The sequence below is a fragment of the Haliotis rubra genome, unplaced genomic scaffold (genome assembly GCF_003918875.1).
Source record: "Haliotis rubra isolate DU_JTF1 unplaced genomic scaffold, ASM391887v1 Scf229, whole genome shotgun sequence".
Lineage (NCBI taxonomy): Eukaryota > Metazoa > Mollusca > Gastropoda > Lepetellida > Haliotidae > Haliotis > Haliotis rubra.
In genome coordinates this window covers 796,066-814,153 of record NW_025766325.1, presented here as the reverse complement: position 1 = coordinate 814,153, position 18,088 = coordinate 796,066, and the positions used below count along the sequence as shown (strand labels likewise).

The 18,088-nt window shown below is 38.5% G+C and overlaps 1 protein-coding gene and 1 long non-coding RNA gene across 6 annotated transcripts in view; both read right to left on the bottom strand.

Annotated features, from left to right (window-relative positions):
• Window positions 1–982: 982 nt before the first annotated feature.
• Window positions 983–4,661, bottom strand: LOC124277871. Its single transcript, XR_006898934.1, has 3 exons — window positions 4,529–4,661; window positions 1,578–2,043; window positions 983–1,143 (listed from the first exon to the last, which is right to left on the bottom strand). It is a non-coding gene; the product is annotated as an uncharacterized LOC124277871 (long non-coding RNA).
• A 44-nt stretch (window positions 4,662–4,705) lies between these two features.
• Window positions 4,706–18,088, bottom strand: part of LOC124277870 (tyrosine-protein phosphatase non-receptor type 18-like) — an 86,739-nt gene continuing 73,356 nt past the window's right edge. For 3 of the 5 annotated variants that reach the window (XM_046713587.1, XM_046713586.1, XM_046713588.1), the window contains 5 exons: window positions 17,308–17,350; window positions 13,725–14,068; window positions 9,056–9,077; window positions 7,510–7,563; window positions 4,706–4,901 (listed from right to left, as the gene is read on the bottom strand). In XM_046713587.1, coding sequence (XP_046569543.1) covers window positions 4,831–4,901; window positions 7,510–7,563; window positions 9,056–9,077; window positions 13,725–14,068; window positions 17,308–17,350 — 534 coding nt within the window. In that variant the 3' untranslated portion in view covers window positions 4,706–4,830. The remainder of the gene's footprint in view (window positions 4,902–7,509; window positions 7,564–9,055; window positions 9,078–13,724; window positions 14,069–17,307; window positions 17,351–18,088) is intronic. The other 2 variants (XM_046713590.1, XM_046713591.1) reach the window with 1 other exon arrangement.

The window sequence follows — 18,088 nt, the reverse complement described above, 5'->3', positions numbered from 1 at the left end:
TTCAAGATCTTTAAGTAACTAGGCATATTGCTTTTAATTAGGTTAATTCATTGCCCCACACAGCATGTAATCAAATGACATGTTTGATAAGACAATATGTGATAATACAATACAATGTGTTGTTATTTGGTACCTACACAGATTATACAGAGTAGTGACGGTAGATACAATTGATATGCTGAACACACAGACTATTATCGTATTTTGTCTTTGCCAGTACTATCACAGACCAATACAAACTAATTTCTGGTTCCACAGACTTGGTAACATGTGAAATACAAGAAGTAAAACTGGCACCAATCTTAGAACCATGCTATCCAGTATATAGTTTATGGTAGCAATTAAAGGTCAAGGTTAACAAAGTTAACTACCAGGAAACAGTTACCATAGTAACTACCTGTGTGATAAATACAATCTGTACTGGAATGATGTAAGTTTTGGATAACATTGAGTAAAAAACAAAGGAAAATATCAACAACAAAACAACAGCAAAAACTATACAAAATGTTGCACCATAAGTAGGTCATGTAAGCTGTACAATATTGGCATACTAAAACAAGTCTAAACACCGAAGCTGAAATTGTGCTGTGTCAGCAGATAGACGGCTTGTACTGCGTACAAAAACAAGTTCTTCCCTAAATCACTTGTGGAAACAATGCTTGTATTTACATGTATTATAGTGAACAATCTGGCGTGTAATTCTAATTGTTGCGTAAAAATACATCGGTCCTATTTACTTGTTACTCGGAAAGCACTTCGGATAGCACACCATTTTCAAGAGTTGAGTATATGTTGTTTTCTGCCACCCTGTACCACTGCTTTACCACTAAGTGCCACACTGTACCACTGCTTCACCACTAAGTGCCACTGCTTCACCACTAAGTGCCACCCTGTACCACTGCTTCACCACTAAGTGCCACACTGTACCACTGCTTCACCACTAAGTGCCACCCTGTACCACTGCTTCACCACTAAGTGCCACACTGTACCACTGCTTCACCACTAAGACTTATAAATAAAAATATATCCAGGCATGAAACATACAACCTAAGATATCCTGGCACTGTGGTACCTCACAAGTAAGTCACACATTATAATCAGATCATTACAAAAATGGGGATTGGATGTATTTAAACGCAGTTCCTTAAGGTAGCGTCTTGGAAGTCAAAACAGGGATGGTAGGTCCTTGTGTCTTTACTTGACTATTTCTTGGTCAAAATCACTGGTATCAGAAATGTTCTATCCATATAACTTTACAACAGTGCATTTCTGACACACTTATGATATAAACTGGTCTGGAAATATTTTGTGAACAATGTATGGACATGTGACGTGAGCCCATTACACAGTTGACTCAGCCCTTTGCTCTCTACCATCATCTTGAAATTCTTCAAAGGCATTTAGAAGTTGGTGTAGTAATACAAGACAAATCTTATGGATAACAACTTCTTGGTTTAATTTTTCACAACGTTTCTGGGCTAGTTCTTGCCCCTTCTTCAGGTGAATAATGGTGATAGTGAACAGTACAGTATATATATAGATGTACAGGAAGCCAGATATGTAAATTGGGTATATACAAGGGAAAAAGGAGGTATAATTAAGTATGTACAAACAATGCAGTGAGATCAAAGAGCAGAATACTATGATGGGGTAACACACCCTTGCCCTGTTTGTAAATACATACCCTATCATTGTATTCTGCTCTTTGATCTCTCTGCACTGTTTGTACATACTTAATTATACCTCCTTTTTCCCATGCGCTTGTATATACCCAATTTACATATCTGGCTTCCTGTACATCTATATATATATACTGTACTTTACACTATCACCATTATTCAATTTGAGTAAGCAGTATTTAAACAATGTCACCTAAACTGACATGTCTGTCTGTTGACCTGAGAGTAGTCTCCCTTTAAGTATGGATTTTGATGTTAGTGTTTTGAGTGAAACATTATATAGGTACACTGGGTAATTATTTACTGCCAGAGTCATGTACAGTGTCTAATTTGAGTAGGCAGTATTTGGATGATGTAAACTTTACTGTACATCTATGTATACACTGTACTGTACACTATCACCATTATTCACCTGAAGAAGGGGCAAGAACTATCCCAGAAACGTGGAAAAATAAACCAAGAAGTTGTTATCCGTAAGATTTGTCTTGTATTCCTATCATCTTGTCAGTGAAACTATGGGGTAAACTGTAAGAATTATCTTATCTGATCTTATTACAGTGATATCACAGCACTCAGTTAAATGTGGAAGGAAAGTAGCGCCGGACGTAGATGTTTACCATTATGGTAAACCACACAAGCACAGCCATGGAGCAAGCAGACCAAGGATTATACAGCAAACCTTGGATTTGAACCAGCACTTATACATCTAGCTTGATGTAGATCAATGCCTTGACCACTGGACCACCTGTGTCCATCCCAGCCAAAAAAAGCCATCTGATATGACATACATTTCATTTTCTGACAAATTTCATTTAATTTCTTTACTTTGTAAATATGGCCGGCATGTTTCAAAGGGAGGTACCGGGTAACAAATTTCAAACAGAAATGTTCACTTTTCTAAAGAAAAGCTTATTAGGTGGATCAATAGTGACTGACGACTTGCATGAAGAAAGAACTGCAGCAATACAGTAGAATAGTCAAGAAAGTTCATATAAATAGTATACAAATCGATTACTCAGTGAGCTGTATACAATATCATGATAGGTTCAACAACAGCGGCCAGGTCTGGGAACTGTCACATGTATTCTTGGATTCGTGAATATCACCATATCCGTAACATCCAGACACACTGACATCACTGTAACCCCACACACCGAAGATAATAACAGCTGGTGTATAATAAGTTATTCACCATCAGCAAAACCAGATCACAATAATAAGATAAATCTCTGAATAATCACAAAAAATAACAATTTCAATATTTACAAACTTGTAAAAATAATATACGTATTAGTATTTACAAGCACTCACAGGTCAAGTCTCACCAAAAAAGCTGTATATATCATTGTCATGGTTTGAAACATATAGTCCACATAGCTTGGAATGTGATGAATTACCCCATGTTATTATATCAGTACACAGGGCGGAATAATTGACAGTGAAGGGGAGAAGGATGGGTGCAGAAAAGGTAGAAAATTTGTTCCAGAAACATGTGGCAAAGAAACTATGGCCTCATGTTTTACATAGACATGGATGTCCACAAAACTGTTTTGATATGAAAAGAAATTGTTCAGCTCTTATCACAAAAAGAAACTGCATGTTTTGAAAAAATATCCAGACTCCAACAAAAAATCAACTTCCCAAGAGCATGAAATAGCCGGTCCCTCTACACACAACTGAACCTGGGATCTGTATGTGGACAGGGAAAGCTTTACCTGCTGTGCTACCACAGGTCAACTTATACAATTGACATAGAGGCTGTACACTGACATGTATACTGTTTTCTAGGTTTCTGAGGCAACTTTGAAAAAAGATGATGATAAAGTTGCTGTTAGGTTGAATTCGAAAGAAAAAAACCAGAACAATTAAAATATATTTCAATTTCACTTTTATAAAATTAGGTAAGAATGTTTCTGTATCCAAACCGCAAATGGTCTGGTAGTATTAACATTCATGGTGACAAACCATGTAGACCTCGTGGAAGACATAGTTGTACTTTCTTAACTCGTTTCAACATGTACACAATCACACACAATATAAAATGCTTCTTTTAAATGATCACATTTTCATGAAAACAGGAGCCTTGTGTGGGGAGTAGTCACTGACAACAGAACAGAATTGCAAATAAATTTGTACATAAAATCAAGGGTACGACTTCACATTTCTAAACAAACACTATGTGAAACCAACTACAGATGAAATTGTAAGGTTTATGGGACTCCGATGCCCATTTTCAGGCTGGAGCTAGATGTTGTGATCAGTGTCTGGTGAGAAACATTATATACTGAGGGAAACAAATAAGGGAACATCACTTCATGGCAGTGTTCTTTATTTTGTCTCAGATTTCCTCCAACAGTGCTATTCAAAGCTGGTGATGAAAATATTAAAGTGAGTGAGTGAGTGAGTATGGTTTTACGCCGCTTTTTTAGCAATATTCCAGCAATATCACGGCGGGGGACACCATAAATGGGCTTCACACATTGTACCGATGTCGGGAATGGAACCCGGGTCTTCGGCGTGACAAGCGAACGCTTTAACCACTAGGCTACCCCCACCGCCCCGAAAATATTAAAGGAACAATTAAATGTTCCCCGTGTTCCTTTGTTTCTCTCAGTATATGTCTACATTGTTAGACTTGTGTGCATTATCCAATTTGAGTAAGCAGTATTTAAACAATGTCACCTAAACTGACATGTCTGTCTGTTGACCTGAGAGTAGTCTCCCTTTAAGTATGGACTTTGATGTTAGTGTTTTGTGTGAAACATTATATAGGTACACTGGGTAATTATTTACTGCCAGAGTCATGTACAGTGTCTAATTTGAGTAGGCAGCATTTGGATGATGTAAACTTTACCTGTTAAGTTCTGAAGAAGAGATTAAGATCATGAGTTTCATGGACTATGGCACTATGCAAGGGAAGAGTCTGTGGAGGTGAAGGTAGGGGTGAAGGTAGGGGTAAAGGGAGTTCACAAGGGGAGTCTACCAGGGGAGTCTGTGGGATAGGAAGGATCTGTTGGTGAGTCTACCAGGGAGTCCATCAACAGAATCTGTGTTAAAGGGGGAGTCTGCTGGGGAAGTCTAGGCCAGTCCAGGGAAGTCCAGAGGGACTTGATCCACAGCTATGGTGGTGACAGAGTGTGTTGACACTGGACTACATGTAGGTCTTCCAGTATCTAGGCTCTTCCCTTTTGCCTTTTGGTTTCTGTGGACGATTTGGAAAACCTGAAAAAGTACCAAAACATACGCTCATTACTTTTTGGCAATCAGATACAGAACCTGGACTTGTATATGTAAACGCTGTTGTTAAATACTAAGTGAAGCATTTTCCAAGGGTACATTGAAAGAGAGAGTGAGTGGGTATGCACTACATGGTACAGTGCAGACATAGAGATTACTAAACGAGTGTCTGTCAGATACCATTTATCTTACAACAAGTTGTAAGATAAATGGTATCTGACAGACACGAGTACAGTAATCTATTTCTTACACACCTAAAATCACACCACTTTTGGATCAAATCGATGCATATTTTGCCCTTTCTCTGATTGTAGCGGCGCATTGATACATAACACAACGTCATGAATGAGTGACTCACTCAGCAGACTACTTACTACACATACATTGTGTAACCCTCCACAAAAGAGTATCAGTCATATCTGTGCATTTTTAAGGCAACAACAATGATGTAAACAGATAAGATCAAAGAACTTTTATTAAACACTTAAAAACATGACTTTGCAACTGTATATGGTTCTCTGTCAAGTGAAATTAATTTCTCAGTGTGATGTCATTATTATCGTTCCGAACATGTGCTAGGTGACGCTCATTAAATTTGAATACAGTCGTCATCGGAGGATAGCTTAGATTTCTTCGCACGTCGGGGACTTGCACTTCCGTAAAAGTTAATGTTGAATGTACCCCCATACACCGGAGCTGAAAATATTGAGGAGAGTTTGTCATTAAATGTAACCTTTGTGCTCGACTGTGACATTGCGGAGGTTACGTTCACAGTTGAAGGGAAGCTACTCTTCCTTGACACAGCCTGCTTGCTTTCTCGGCGCTCGAAACTGCCACTAAGGATGTGACTGATGTTTCGGTGTTGCGAGGATGAAATTTGACTGAAGTTGTTTACACTCTGCATGTTACGATGACCTGATATCTGCATAATGCGAGTTGGAGGAATATTTTCATCAGACAGTTTTTGGACACGGAATTTTCTTGCTGAATGGTTTGTGAAGTTCCTGTTTTCAAAGCCAGCATTTTTTGACATTCATCTCATAATAGAACTCAGTTTATTGATACCAACAGGTTGTCGTTTGAACCAGGGGAATTTGCTAGATGGTTCCTTGGTGTTAGTGGCAATATAGAAAGGTGTATCTGGACTGGAGTACCCTGCAGGGCGGAGGCTTGAGTACAGCTTGTACATGATACTGGATAACGTTCATCATTAGTCGCCCATGCTTTGGGGTGCATGTTACGGATACCCAAAGGATTATCCCCTTGGCATGTTCTCGACCGCCTCTCTGTGAATTCAAGAAATTCTCTATCATCTGTGTCAGTTTTAAGTGCAATATTCCCCCATTTCATGTCAGTGTGTGGTTTGACACTACAGATCCCAAAATGAGTGGTGTTCAAAATGGATCCGGGATCGTGAGGACCAAGTTGTTTTGTTTCATAGAGTTTTGATGACAGTGTTTAACTTTTCGAATTCACGATCATTGATAAGTGATGAACAGTAGTGCTTTCACTTAAGGTACCTGTCAAAACTGGACAACATCCCGCGAACTGTAGATGGTTCATAATTGCTACCATCTTCCTATCTGAGGCTAATAAAAAATGTACACAAAATGTCATAAAGTTCTGTTGGCTGTATGGACTCGATAGGACATGTGTCGCCATTTAAAATCATGAACCCTTGCAAATGCCTCATGTTGTACATTGTTTTACATTGTGTGTTTCGGTTCTGGTTGTCATGAACGAGTTTGTCAATTTGAGAATGATCATATAGTTGTTCAGGGTTTGGGGATCGATCCGTATCGTTACAATCACCAGGTTCATCGGTAAAAATTCATCCTTCATCAGTTCATCAATTAAGTCAGAAGGTAAATTGATCTCACTACAAACTGGCACTGACGTTACCGTGTCAGGTAATTTCGTAAGGCGATACCTTAAAACCTGTCGCATCTCTCCTGTTCTAATGTTGTACATGTTGTATGTTTCAAGGGGAGCCACAATGGAGATAACACGCCCTTTGTCTTTACCATCGATCTTCACGTAATCGTTTACACAGATGTTACTTATTGTTGAAGCCATTTTTAAGTCGTGACTATGCATAATCTGCAGCAACTACGGTAGCAGACGACAAAGGAAAAAAGAAAAGAAAATATGTACATGTTACTATCTAAATTAAGTTCGGTTTATTTCATACATGCATACTTACAAGACAGTCGCACAAATACGGTAGGCGACAGCTGAACAGATATTTAAAGTGTTTGGCATGAGTAACAGGTCTGCATTCGATTGAAGCACGAGAAACTTATGAATGAATTTCAATCAGGAAAGTAGTCCGTCATAACCTGACCCTAGGTCATCACCATGGAGTAGCCAATCACGGGATTAGAAATCGATCTCACACATATGTGTGATACCAGTTTTCTCACATGGGTTTCTTACCCACGGGTGTGTAAGAAATCCATGAAACACGTGGCTGTTACTGCAATAACCGTTGATCGTGACTCTGAACGTGACTTTCAACATGACTCTGATCGAGACTTTGAACGGTATTTCACCTCAGCAGTGTGTGTCAGCTCAATGCGCATCAAAAGCTTACCTACATCCTGGCCTCTGAATCTGTACACACCTGGTACAGCTTGTACTACTTGCACTGAAACAGAACATAACACACACATAAATATAACACACACACGCATCTACACTATATATACTCTTCTTTAATACAACTGGACTATCATGAAAATGTACCAGGCCAAAGTCTTCACTTGTGGGATCAAAAGTAGCACTCTGATGTAATGACACAAACAAGTGCCAAGGGACTGTAGCTCACCCGTCACATATTAACTGTGCAGTTCTGAAGGGATGTATTCCGTCCTCAGTAAAACAAGTATGGTTGTTAGGAGAGTCTTAAGCATATCTGCTGCTATGAATTCAGATTTGTTCAGAGACAGATTAAGAGTGCTGTACAACACTATTTAGTTTCTAAATTCTGCACTCTTCTGTTACTGACATATGTAAGACATTCAACATGAGCACCAAAACATTTGTTGGAATTAATTATGATATAATTGGCAGTGTCGATGCATTAAACAGTTTAATAAAGTCGTGATACCAAATTTATTAATCTCCTAAAAAGAAGAACCAGTTGACATGTTGCCTTCTTTCTTAGCAAACTACTGACTAACATCCCGAATATGCTTAGATAAGTCTCCCAATGTTTCACCGCAAATAGCTACAAGTCATTATATAATACACACAAACTTTATGGATAACAACTCCTTTATGTCATGAGTGCGACGTTTTATACAAATTCTTGCACCATTGTCATTCCTGCTTGACACCAGTACAACAATCTGTATCAAAACGTAGCACTCACGAAACAAAGAAGTTGTTATCCATACACTTGGTCTAAATTGTACATCCCAGCTTCTAAAAAGCCACTCAAGGAAATTAAGTCATTATATGATGAATACATTATTACCCTAAAATATTTCCATATGGTAAAGGTCATACATTTGGCATGGACAAATATGTATTATGTTCATTCAATTAGTGTTGGGAATTGGTTAAAATCTCATCATTAATGATTGGTTCATTACAACCGATCAATCATCGAAAATAATTGGATTTGTTAATGCACAAAAAATAAAGAAAAACAGGTATTTCCTATATGAGTTTTTAGCGAATTGCACAAAATGCATTTGCAAATTCAAAGGATGACTAGTATGTTAGGAACATAAATGTCCTTTAGTCTTTAATATAAATTCAATCCTGACTTGTAACGAGCTTGTAGCGCTTATGAAATGTAACAGACAAAACCAACCTTGTGAAAAATGTTGTTAATGCAAACAAGTGTTCCAAAATTGTTTGTGTTCGATTATGAGAAAACTTTGATTGCTTGGTTGTTTAGTCATTGCGACCAATCTTCGATTATTTCAATTAATCGGACCACCACTACATTCAATACATCTTTATTCCAAAACAGAATAACTATGTTAACACTGTTGGCTAGTAATCTACTTTAAAATTTACTGAAACTTTGAACAAACCTATTTTCATAGCTTAAAAAAACATGAAAAAGATAACTAATGAAAATAAATATTGAAAAACAATACTGAATTTTTTTACATAGAACAGCTTACCTCCCGATCGTGGATTTCGAATCTGAAATGGAAACAGATGCGTTTATTAATTACTTTCATAATCTCTAACAATGATCATTGTAACCTGATTAATCCAGGTGGTAGACTTCCTATTGGAGATGTCTGGATTAACAAGTGTCTGGAATAATGAACCTATGGGGTGATGTCGGTTTGAGTGTTTGTTTGATTATGTGTTTATTGACACATTCAGCAATTTTCCAGCTATATGACGCCTTCTCCGAATAATCTTGTCAGAGTGAACCATCCAGTGATTGACGTCATGAGCATTGATCTACACAACTGTGATGACCTGCATCAGACCGCGTCATACCAAAAGACGTTAAAATATGGTACTTGTTGGTCCCTGCCTGGCGCTCTGCATTAATGGGTACAACAAGGACTGGTCAGCTTGCAGTCAGTATAATGTGTCTGGGTGGGGTATTCATGCTTCACTGCGGCGTGGTATCTCAGTGGGCTAGCACTATAAAACCAGCTTCAGTCTGGGCTAGTACAAGCAGCCGCACATACACATACACACACATACACGTCGTCATATGAGCGAAATATTCTCAAGCACGACGTTAAACCCAATTTCATCTCACCTCTTACTGCAAGCATGGGTTGCTGGAGACTATTTCTAGAGTACATATCATGGTCCGTGACGTAAGGTTTCAAAACTAGTGATAGCACAAATTCTTCTGCAATCAGTCCTTTCTGAGGATTGTCTTGATCAGACAATCCAGTGATCAACAGCATGAGCATCGATCTACGCAATAGACGCCTCCTATGACAAGCATGTGTTGGTGAACACCAATTCTAGCCAGGATCTTCACGGGATGATTATAACTATAAGTGGTTTGCCTGTGGTTTTACTGCAACTGGTGGGATTACTTTGAAACTGGTTGAAGCATAAGTGGAACTAACTGGTTTTAGAACATGAAAACTGGCTGATGATGCAACAAACTGGCGGGGTTATCTGTGCAGCTGGTTGGATCACATTGAAACTGGTTGGACTAAAACTTGAACAACCTTGTAGCTCACCTTTTTGTTCACACTTATCACCACATCACATGCAAGTCGACACATGTGACAACCAGAAGTGGGTCAGGGGAAATCTTTAATGAACCCCCCTCGTACAACGATGGATAACACACAAATACACACTGACACGATCATGTTATTCAGGTGAACTATACATGGTAACAAAAGCAGCACCAGTAAATAAATATCCACAGAGTGAAAAACATATGCAACTGTGAGCAACAAAATAACTTTATGGCTACAGTTTTGTTTGGATAAGCCAAGAGGTTGGGGATCCAGATCATTTTGTTTATATCTTTAGTCAACGTGTTAAAGAATGTCCTTATCAGAACTGGCACTTTTCTCTTCAGAGTGATTCTCTCACATTTTATCATTCTCATCAGTCTTTGCTTAACTGTGAAAGATATTTGTTAAACATAATTCCCACGAGCATAGACATGTATTAACTTTATTTAGAAGTGGATATCTGAGTAAGAAAAATGTCTTTAGTAATAACTCCTACATTTGTAAACACTGTAATGTAATGCTGAATGAAAGACGTGTACTGTATGATTGTGTATATTTTGTAACAGAGAGAAAGCGTTTCATCCCAAACTGTAGTAGTGGTAATCATAACAACGTTTCCAACCTGTGTCAATCAAATAATAACATCTTTCTGTTAAATCTTGCTAAATTTCTTAAATATGTATTTTACTGCATAAAACAAACAAAGTAACTCTGTAGAATCTTATGTTATATCATTTATACTTTGGGTCATGTGGCCTATCTACAAATAAATATCTTGAATCTTGAAAATAACTTGATTATGTGTACATTTGATGCCCCCCAGTTTACAAAATGGCGTGTACAGACAGCAGCACACAGGAGTTTCAGGGATTGTACATGTATAAATGGGTGATGTATTATAATCAGACACATTACGTCAATCTGCTTATTTTCTACTGTTACCAAAGCAATTACTCACAAATTCACCTAAATACCATCACATTTGTTCATGATTTTGCATCAGGCATGCAGAATGGAAATTTGAAACTTTCAGTTGAATTCACCACATAATTGTAACATATCTATGTTTTTCATTCTTGCAACGATTCTCTTCCAAAATTTATGTTCTCAAAATCTGGGACTATAGTACTGTCGGAAATAGAAAAAAAACTGTTTTTAGACTGTTACTCTGTATCCCTAAAATTTACACAATTGCAAATGGCATATGTCGAAATAACCCACTTCGGCCTAACTGGGCGTTCAGTGGGATGCGTAATACGATATCCAGAAAAGCACGTTTACTCGTAAAATCGGGCAAAACTTAGAAAAAAAAAACAAATAGCTGCTGAAAACAATAGGTCAGACTATAGATGGCAATTAGGTCGGTCAGCCAGGTATGACGACGGACCGTTGACTCACCTGGCATGAAATGCACGTGCTGCCTACCGGCACAAGGGGTCATCTCAAAGGTATTTTGTGCTTCTTCATGTGTGTTGACTATGTCTCATCTATTGATTAACATCTAATGTGTCTTTCTTTCATATAGTTTCATATAGTTTATGTTGAGATATGTAACAGAGTATGATACCCGAAAACCATAGAAACGCATCGTAGTATATAGGTGGCATGACCACCCGAAGATCGACAGGACTGGATATTATTTTGTAAATTGTGATGACGTGCCGTGTACCTCCCCAGTATAATTGACCTAAAGGATTATCTTATCTTAGCTGATATCTCTATCCCAAGCCAGACCCCATGCTTTGCTTTTGCTCCTATCTGTTTCTTTTTATAGTGACAGTGAGACTGCATGGTACCTACATCCTTAATAGTTTCGGCATAAAAGTTATTATTTTTTTACGTCAGCTATCATTTATAATGAATCTATGTCTAATTTCAAATTGGGCATTTAAAAAGTGTCCTTTGTAATACAATATCGTCGCACACTAATTTGCATAAAGCCATGGTCTGTTCCAAATAAGTCTTCTTGGACTTTGAAAAAAACCGCATTGCTCATTTCTGCACTAATTTCCCCTCAGTAAAGTCCCTTTTCTCCGTTTCCTATCTCTCTACCACTGAGACTGTGGTTAGTCCGAACTTAGATTAACAGATATTTCACACTTTCACATATCAACTACATAAATTGTAGAGATAAATGAGAAAAGTTTTTTTCTATTTCCGACAGTACTATAGTATACAAATAGCAGTACAGTTTTCTGAGCATAGCATTTGTTTATCAGACTTGATATAGTTGGCTTATTTCCTCTTGACCATTTCCTTCAGTTGACCGAGGCACCAGAACATTGTCTTAGGTTGACCGAGGCACCAGATCTTTCCCTTAGGTTGATCGAGGCACCAAACCATTCCCTGGGGTTGATCAAGGCACCATACCATTCCCTTAGGTTGACCAAGGCACTAGAACATTGTCTCAGGTTGACCGAGGCACCAGACCATTCCCTTAGGTTGATCGAGGCACCAAACCATTCCCTGAGGTTGATCAAGGCACCAGAACATTGTCTCAGGTTGATCAAGGCACCAGAACATTGCCTTAGGTTGACCGAAACACCAGAGCATTGTGTTAGGTTGACCGAGGGACCAGACCATTGTCTTAGGTTGATCGAGGCACCAGACCATTGTCTTAGGTTGACCGAGGCACCAGGCCATTTTCTTAGGTTGACCGAGGCACCAGAACATTGCCTTAGTTTGACCGAGGCACCAGAACATTGTGTTAGGTTGACTGAGGCACCAGGCCATTGTCCTAGGTTGACCGAGGCACCAGACCATTGTCTTAGGTTGACCGAGGCACCACACCATTGTCTTAGGTTGACCGAGGCACCAGAACATTGTCTTAGGTTGACCGAGGCACCAGACCATTGCCTTAGGTTGATCGAGGCACCAGACCATTCCCTTAGGTTGATTGAGGCACCAGACCATTGTCTTAGGTTGATCGAGGCACCAGACCATTGTTTTAGGTTGACCGAGGCACCAGAACATTGTCTTAGGTTGACTGAGGCACAAGACCATTTTCTTAGGTTGACAGAGGCACCAGACCATTGTCTTAGGTTGACCGAGGCACCAGAACATTGTCTTAGGTTGACTGAGGCACCAGACCATTTTCTTAGGTTGACAGAGGCACCAGACCATTGTCCCAGAATGACTGAGGCATAAGAATGGCCTTGACATCAGACCATTTTCCCCGAATAACAATGCAAATTGCCCCAGGCCCCAATACTATTGTCTCAGAACAATCTAGGCCCCATGCTATTGTCTCAGAACAATCAAGGCCCCTTACTAGTGTCTCAGAACAATCAAGGCACCATACTATTGTCTCAGAACAATACAGGCCCCATAATATTATCTCAGAACAATCTAGGCCCCATACTATCGTCTCAGAACTATCTAAGTACCATACTATTGTCTCAGAACGTCCCAGACTCCAAACCACTTTTATAGACTTGCCTTGACTGAAATCTTTCAAGGAGGTTGCATCAATAAATTATGTTTACATACTAACATGTGTTTCAAACTTGATACATACTTTTTGAAAAGTTGTTTAAAGAGCCCCAGTGACGGTGACACATACATTCAGTCAACCAAAGACCATTAAGTTCTTTACCAAGCACCTCCTGCCTGTCCCACTCACATTAAACATATCCTTCATCACCCCAAATGGACTTCGAGATGTGGCACCAACTGAAGTGTAATTCTGAGATTGGACTTGCTGTTGATTGGGCGCTCGACTAGCTGATACAACTTCCATTCTTGTCTGAGGCTGCTGCACGCTTGAGATCTCTGAGTACACGCTGTCCATGCTGCTGGCTACACTTCGGATCACAGGACTGTTGGAAGATGAAGAGTCGAAGGTCCTTGATGACGATGATGCCCCAGAACTGTCAAGTCTTGAATGGGCAGATGGAATGGCACCGCCTAATGCCCCAACTGTCCCGAACCCGGAGGATGGAGGTGGAGACAGAGCTGTGGTAGCCTCTGGAAGATGTTCACGACAAGACGTATATTGGGATTAACGTTCACTTTTTCAAAAAATTTATATGTTTTTTAAAACATGCTTTCGTGTAACTATCTGAGGCACAAGAAGGTCAATGAAATTAAAATTCTTTTACTAATAAATGAAAATTTGGAAAGTTTGATTAGTATTTGGATATGAATTTTGTTAGATACCTTTACATCTTTATTGACTAATAAAGAATATATGCTGCTATGAAAAGGGTTAAATTGGTCCCCAAAATATAGGGCAGTCAGTTAAAAAAAGTATACTTGAATCAAAGAGAAATATGAAAACAAAGGATTGGAATAGGATGGTAAACATTTGAAAATGGGATATCAGAAATATAAACAGAATTGAAGAGGGTTCAAAATAGTGAAAAAAGGATTTGAATGGAGTGGAATTTGGTGAAAAGCATTTGAGTGGGTGAGTGAGTGAGTTGGGTGAGGTTAAATCACTGCAGGTTAGCTTTAAGTGAGTAAAGTGCACACTGTGACACACAATGTAGATATCTACCATCTTGGTGTAACTTTGAAGCATCAGATCCTTTCATAAAAAGGGGATGAACTTCAGGACTTTCAAGATTAGAATATCAGTGACATAATGCATTATTAATTAGTGAACATGATTGAACTGGAATATAAATAAGAAGGAATTAATGTAATAGGAAAGTGCAACAAAATAAGTGAACTGGCTGCAGATGCCATTAGGATGTAAAGGACGGTCAGCAGGGTGGGATCATCAGGGTAGGATCACAGATACAATATGATGACATTAGACAAAAGACATAGCATAGATCAAAACCTTGAGGATGGGGAATATCAGACTGAGTTGATTGGGGCATATTTTATGTTACACATACAAGAAATTTCATATGTTTTCATATGCACTGAAGGTTTACATTTCCTGAATACACATATCTGCAAAACTTATGTTTCCTTATTATACAGCCTTACATTGTTTTATTTCATACGTTGGAAATCTCTCATGAGTGCATTCTACATTTACTGGAACAGAATATTTCCACATGCAATTGAAGTCCTACATTTCTGTATTACCCATACATGCATGTCCTATATTTCTGTATTACCCATACATGCATGTCCTATATTTCTGTATTACCCATACATGGATGTCCTATATTTCTGCATTTCACATACATGGATGTCCTAAATTTCTGTATAACCCATACATGCATGTCCTATATTTCTGCATTTCACATACATGCATGTCCTATATTTCTGCATTTCACATACATGGGTGTCCTATATTTCTGTATAACCCATACATGCATGTCCTATATTTCTGCATTTCACATACATGGGTGTCCTATATTTCTGTATAACCCATACATGCATGTCCTATATTTCTGCATTTCACATACATGGGTGTCCTATATTTCTGTATTACCCATACATGCATGTCCTATATTTCTGCATTTCACATACACGGATGTCCTATATTTCTGTATTACCCATACATGCATGTCCTATATTTCTGCATTTCACATACATGCATGTCCTATATTTCTGCATTTCACATAAATGGGTGTCCTAAATTTCTGTATTACCCATACATGCATGTCCTATATTTCTGCATTTCACATACATGGGTGTCCTATATTTCTGTATAACCCATACATGCATGTCCTATATTTCTGCATTTCACATACATGGGTGTCCTATATTTCTGTATAACCCATACATGCATGTCCTATATTTCTGCATTTCACATACGTGGATGTCCTAAATTTCTGTATTACCCATACATGCATGTCCTATATTTCTGCATTTCACATACATGCATGTCCTATATTTCTGCATTTCACATACATGGATGTCCTATATTTCTGTATTACCCATACATGTATGCCCTATATTTCTGCATTTCACATACATGGATGTCCTAAATTTCTGTATTACCCACACATGCATGTCCTATATTTCTGCATTTAACATACATGGATGTCCTATATTTCTGTATAACCCATACATGCATGTCCTATATTTCTGCATTTCACATACATGGATGTCCTATATTTCTGTATTACCCATACATGCATGTCCTATATTTCTGCATTTCACATACATGCATGTGCTATATTTCTGTATTACCCATACATGCATGTCCTATATTTCTGCATTTCACCACCAAAAGTGGTGTCAATAATCCATCTCAAGTACAAGTTAATGTCTGACAACAGGCATGTATTCCAGTCATTGCAGGATATCTTTCAACAGCATAACAATATACTAGTACAGGTATTTGAGTTAGACACACTGAGATTCAGAGAATATTGTTTAATGCTGAAATCAGCAATTTTACATCATTCTGGCCTGTAGAAATGGAGTCTAGATGCTGCATTAATCTTGCGCGAATTTTAAATTAACATTACAGTGATTTAAAACTGAGCATATAAGCCTCTTCTTTATTAATTCTGTTATTCCTGATATACAAGGAAGTAATATGAATTGGGAGATTTCTAATTTAGCTTATGAAGCTGACATTTGATTGAAGACTAATAACAGGCCAATGTTCAGTTCAAGATAAACCCATGCATTTTGGACATGCAATCTTTATTGTGACACAAGGAATATAGTCTTGCCTTTTGGCCACAAAATCCTTACTGTGACACAAGGAATATATTCTTGCCTTTTGGACACAAAATCCTTATTGTGACACAAGGAATATAGTCTTGCAATCCTTATTGTGACACAAGGAATATATTCTTGCCTTTTGGACACAAATCCTTATTGTGACACAAGGAATATATTCGTGCCTTTTGGACATGCATTCCTTCTTGTGACACAAGGGATATATTCTACATCAGAACGTCTGCGACAAAAAGATAGATTTACAATAAATATTGTGAGACATGCTTTGTTTGGAAGATCAATAATATAGATTTTCACACATGCTTTGTTCGTGCCATGCAATATGAGTGATACCGATTGTGTTAACATACAATGTGTATCTTACAGAACAATATGAAATCAATAAAATGCCACACAAACTCAAATGAAGTGAAGATTATTTGTGTCATGCAACATGACCAAGACACAAGCCCCAACATCATGACACCTGGAGTTATTGACGTCATCCACAAGCCGCCATACAAGTATCAGTGATGAAGGTCAGCCCAGCACATTAGATTGATGCCATACAAGTCAGCCAAATGTTAGTGCATAAACTGTGCAAACGTGCAATACGTGACGTAACTCACCCTCCTCGCTGTAGCCCCGAGAGGGCAACTCTGGAGCACCATCCTGAAGCAGCACAACATACTACTGGCTCACAATTTCACAACTACTTACATCTGTCAGGTGAAAATACAGAGACACTGATGCACAGGTGTCATGATACACCTACACTGATGCACACACATGTCATGATACACCAACACTGATACACACAGGTGTCATGATACACCTACACTGGTACACACACATGTCATGATACACCAACACTGGTACACGTAGAGGTTCTATGATACACTTACACTAATACACAGGTGTCATGATACACCAACACTGATACACACAGGTGTCATGATACACCAACACTGGTACACACATGTCATGATACACCTACACTGATACACACACAGGTGTCATGATACACCTACACTGATCCACACGGTGTCACGATACACCCACACTAATACACACACATGTATCATGATACACCTACACTGGTACACACAGGTGTCTTGATACACCTACACTCTTACACACAGGTGTCACGATACACCTACAATGGTACACACGTGTCATGATGCACCTTCACTGATAGACACATCAAGACCACTTGTAACCTGGACCTTCAAAGACTGTATTTATATTGAGGTCCTTCATCAGATGAATACTGAGTCAGTGTATAAGGTATTATATATATATGCTGATATGTTCACACCAGGTAGGATTACACAATGATTATACAAATATATCAATGTTACATCCTCAAAAGTGTTAACGTCAGTTTGAGTGGTCAATCAGATATAGTGT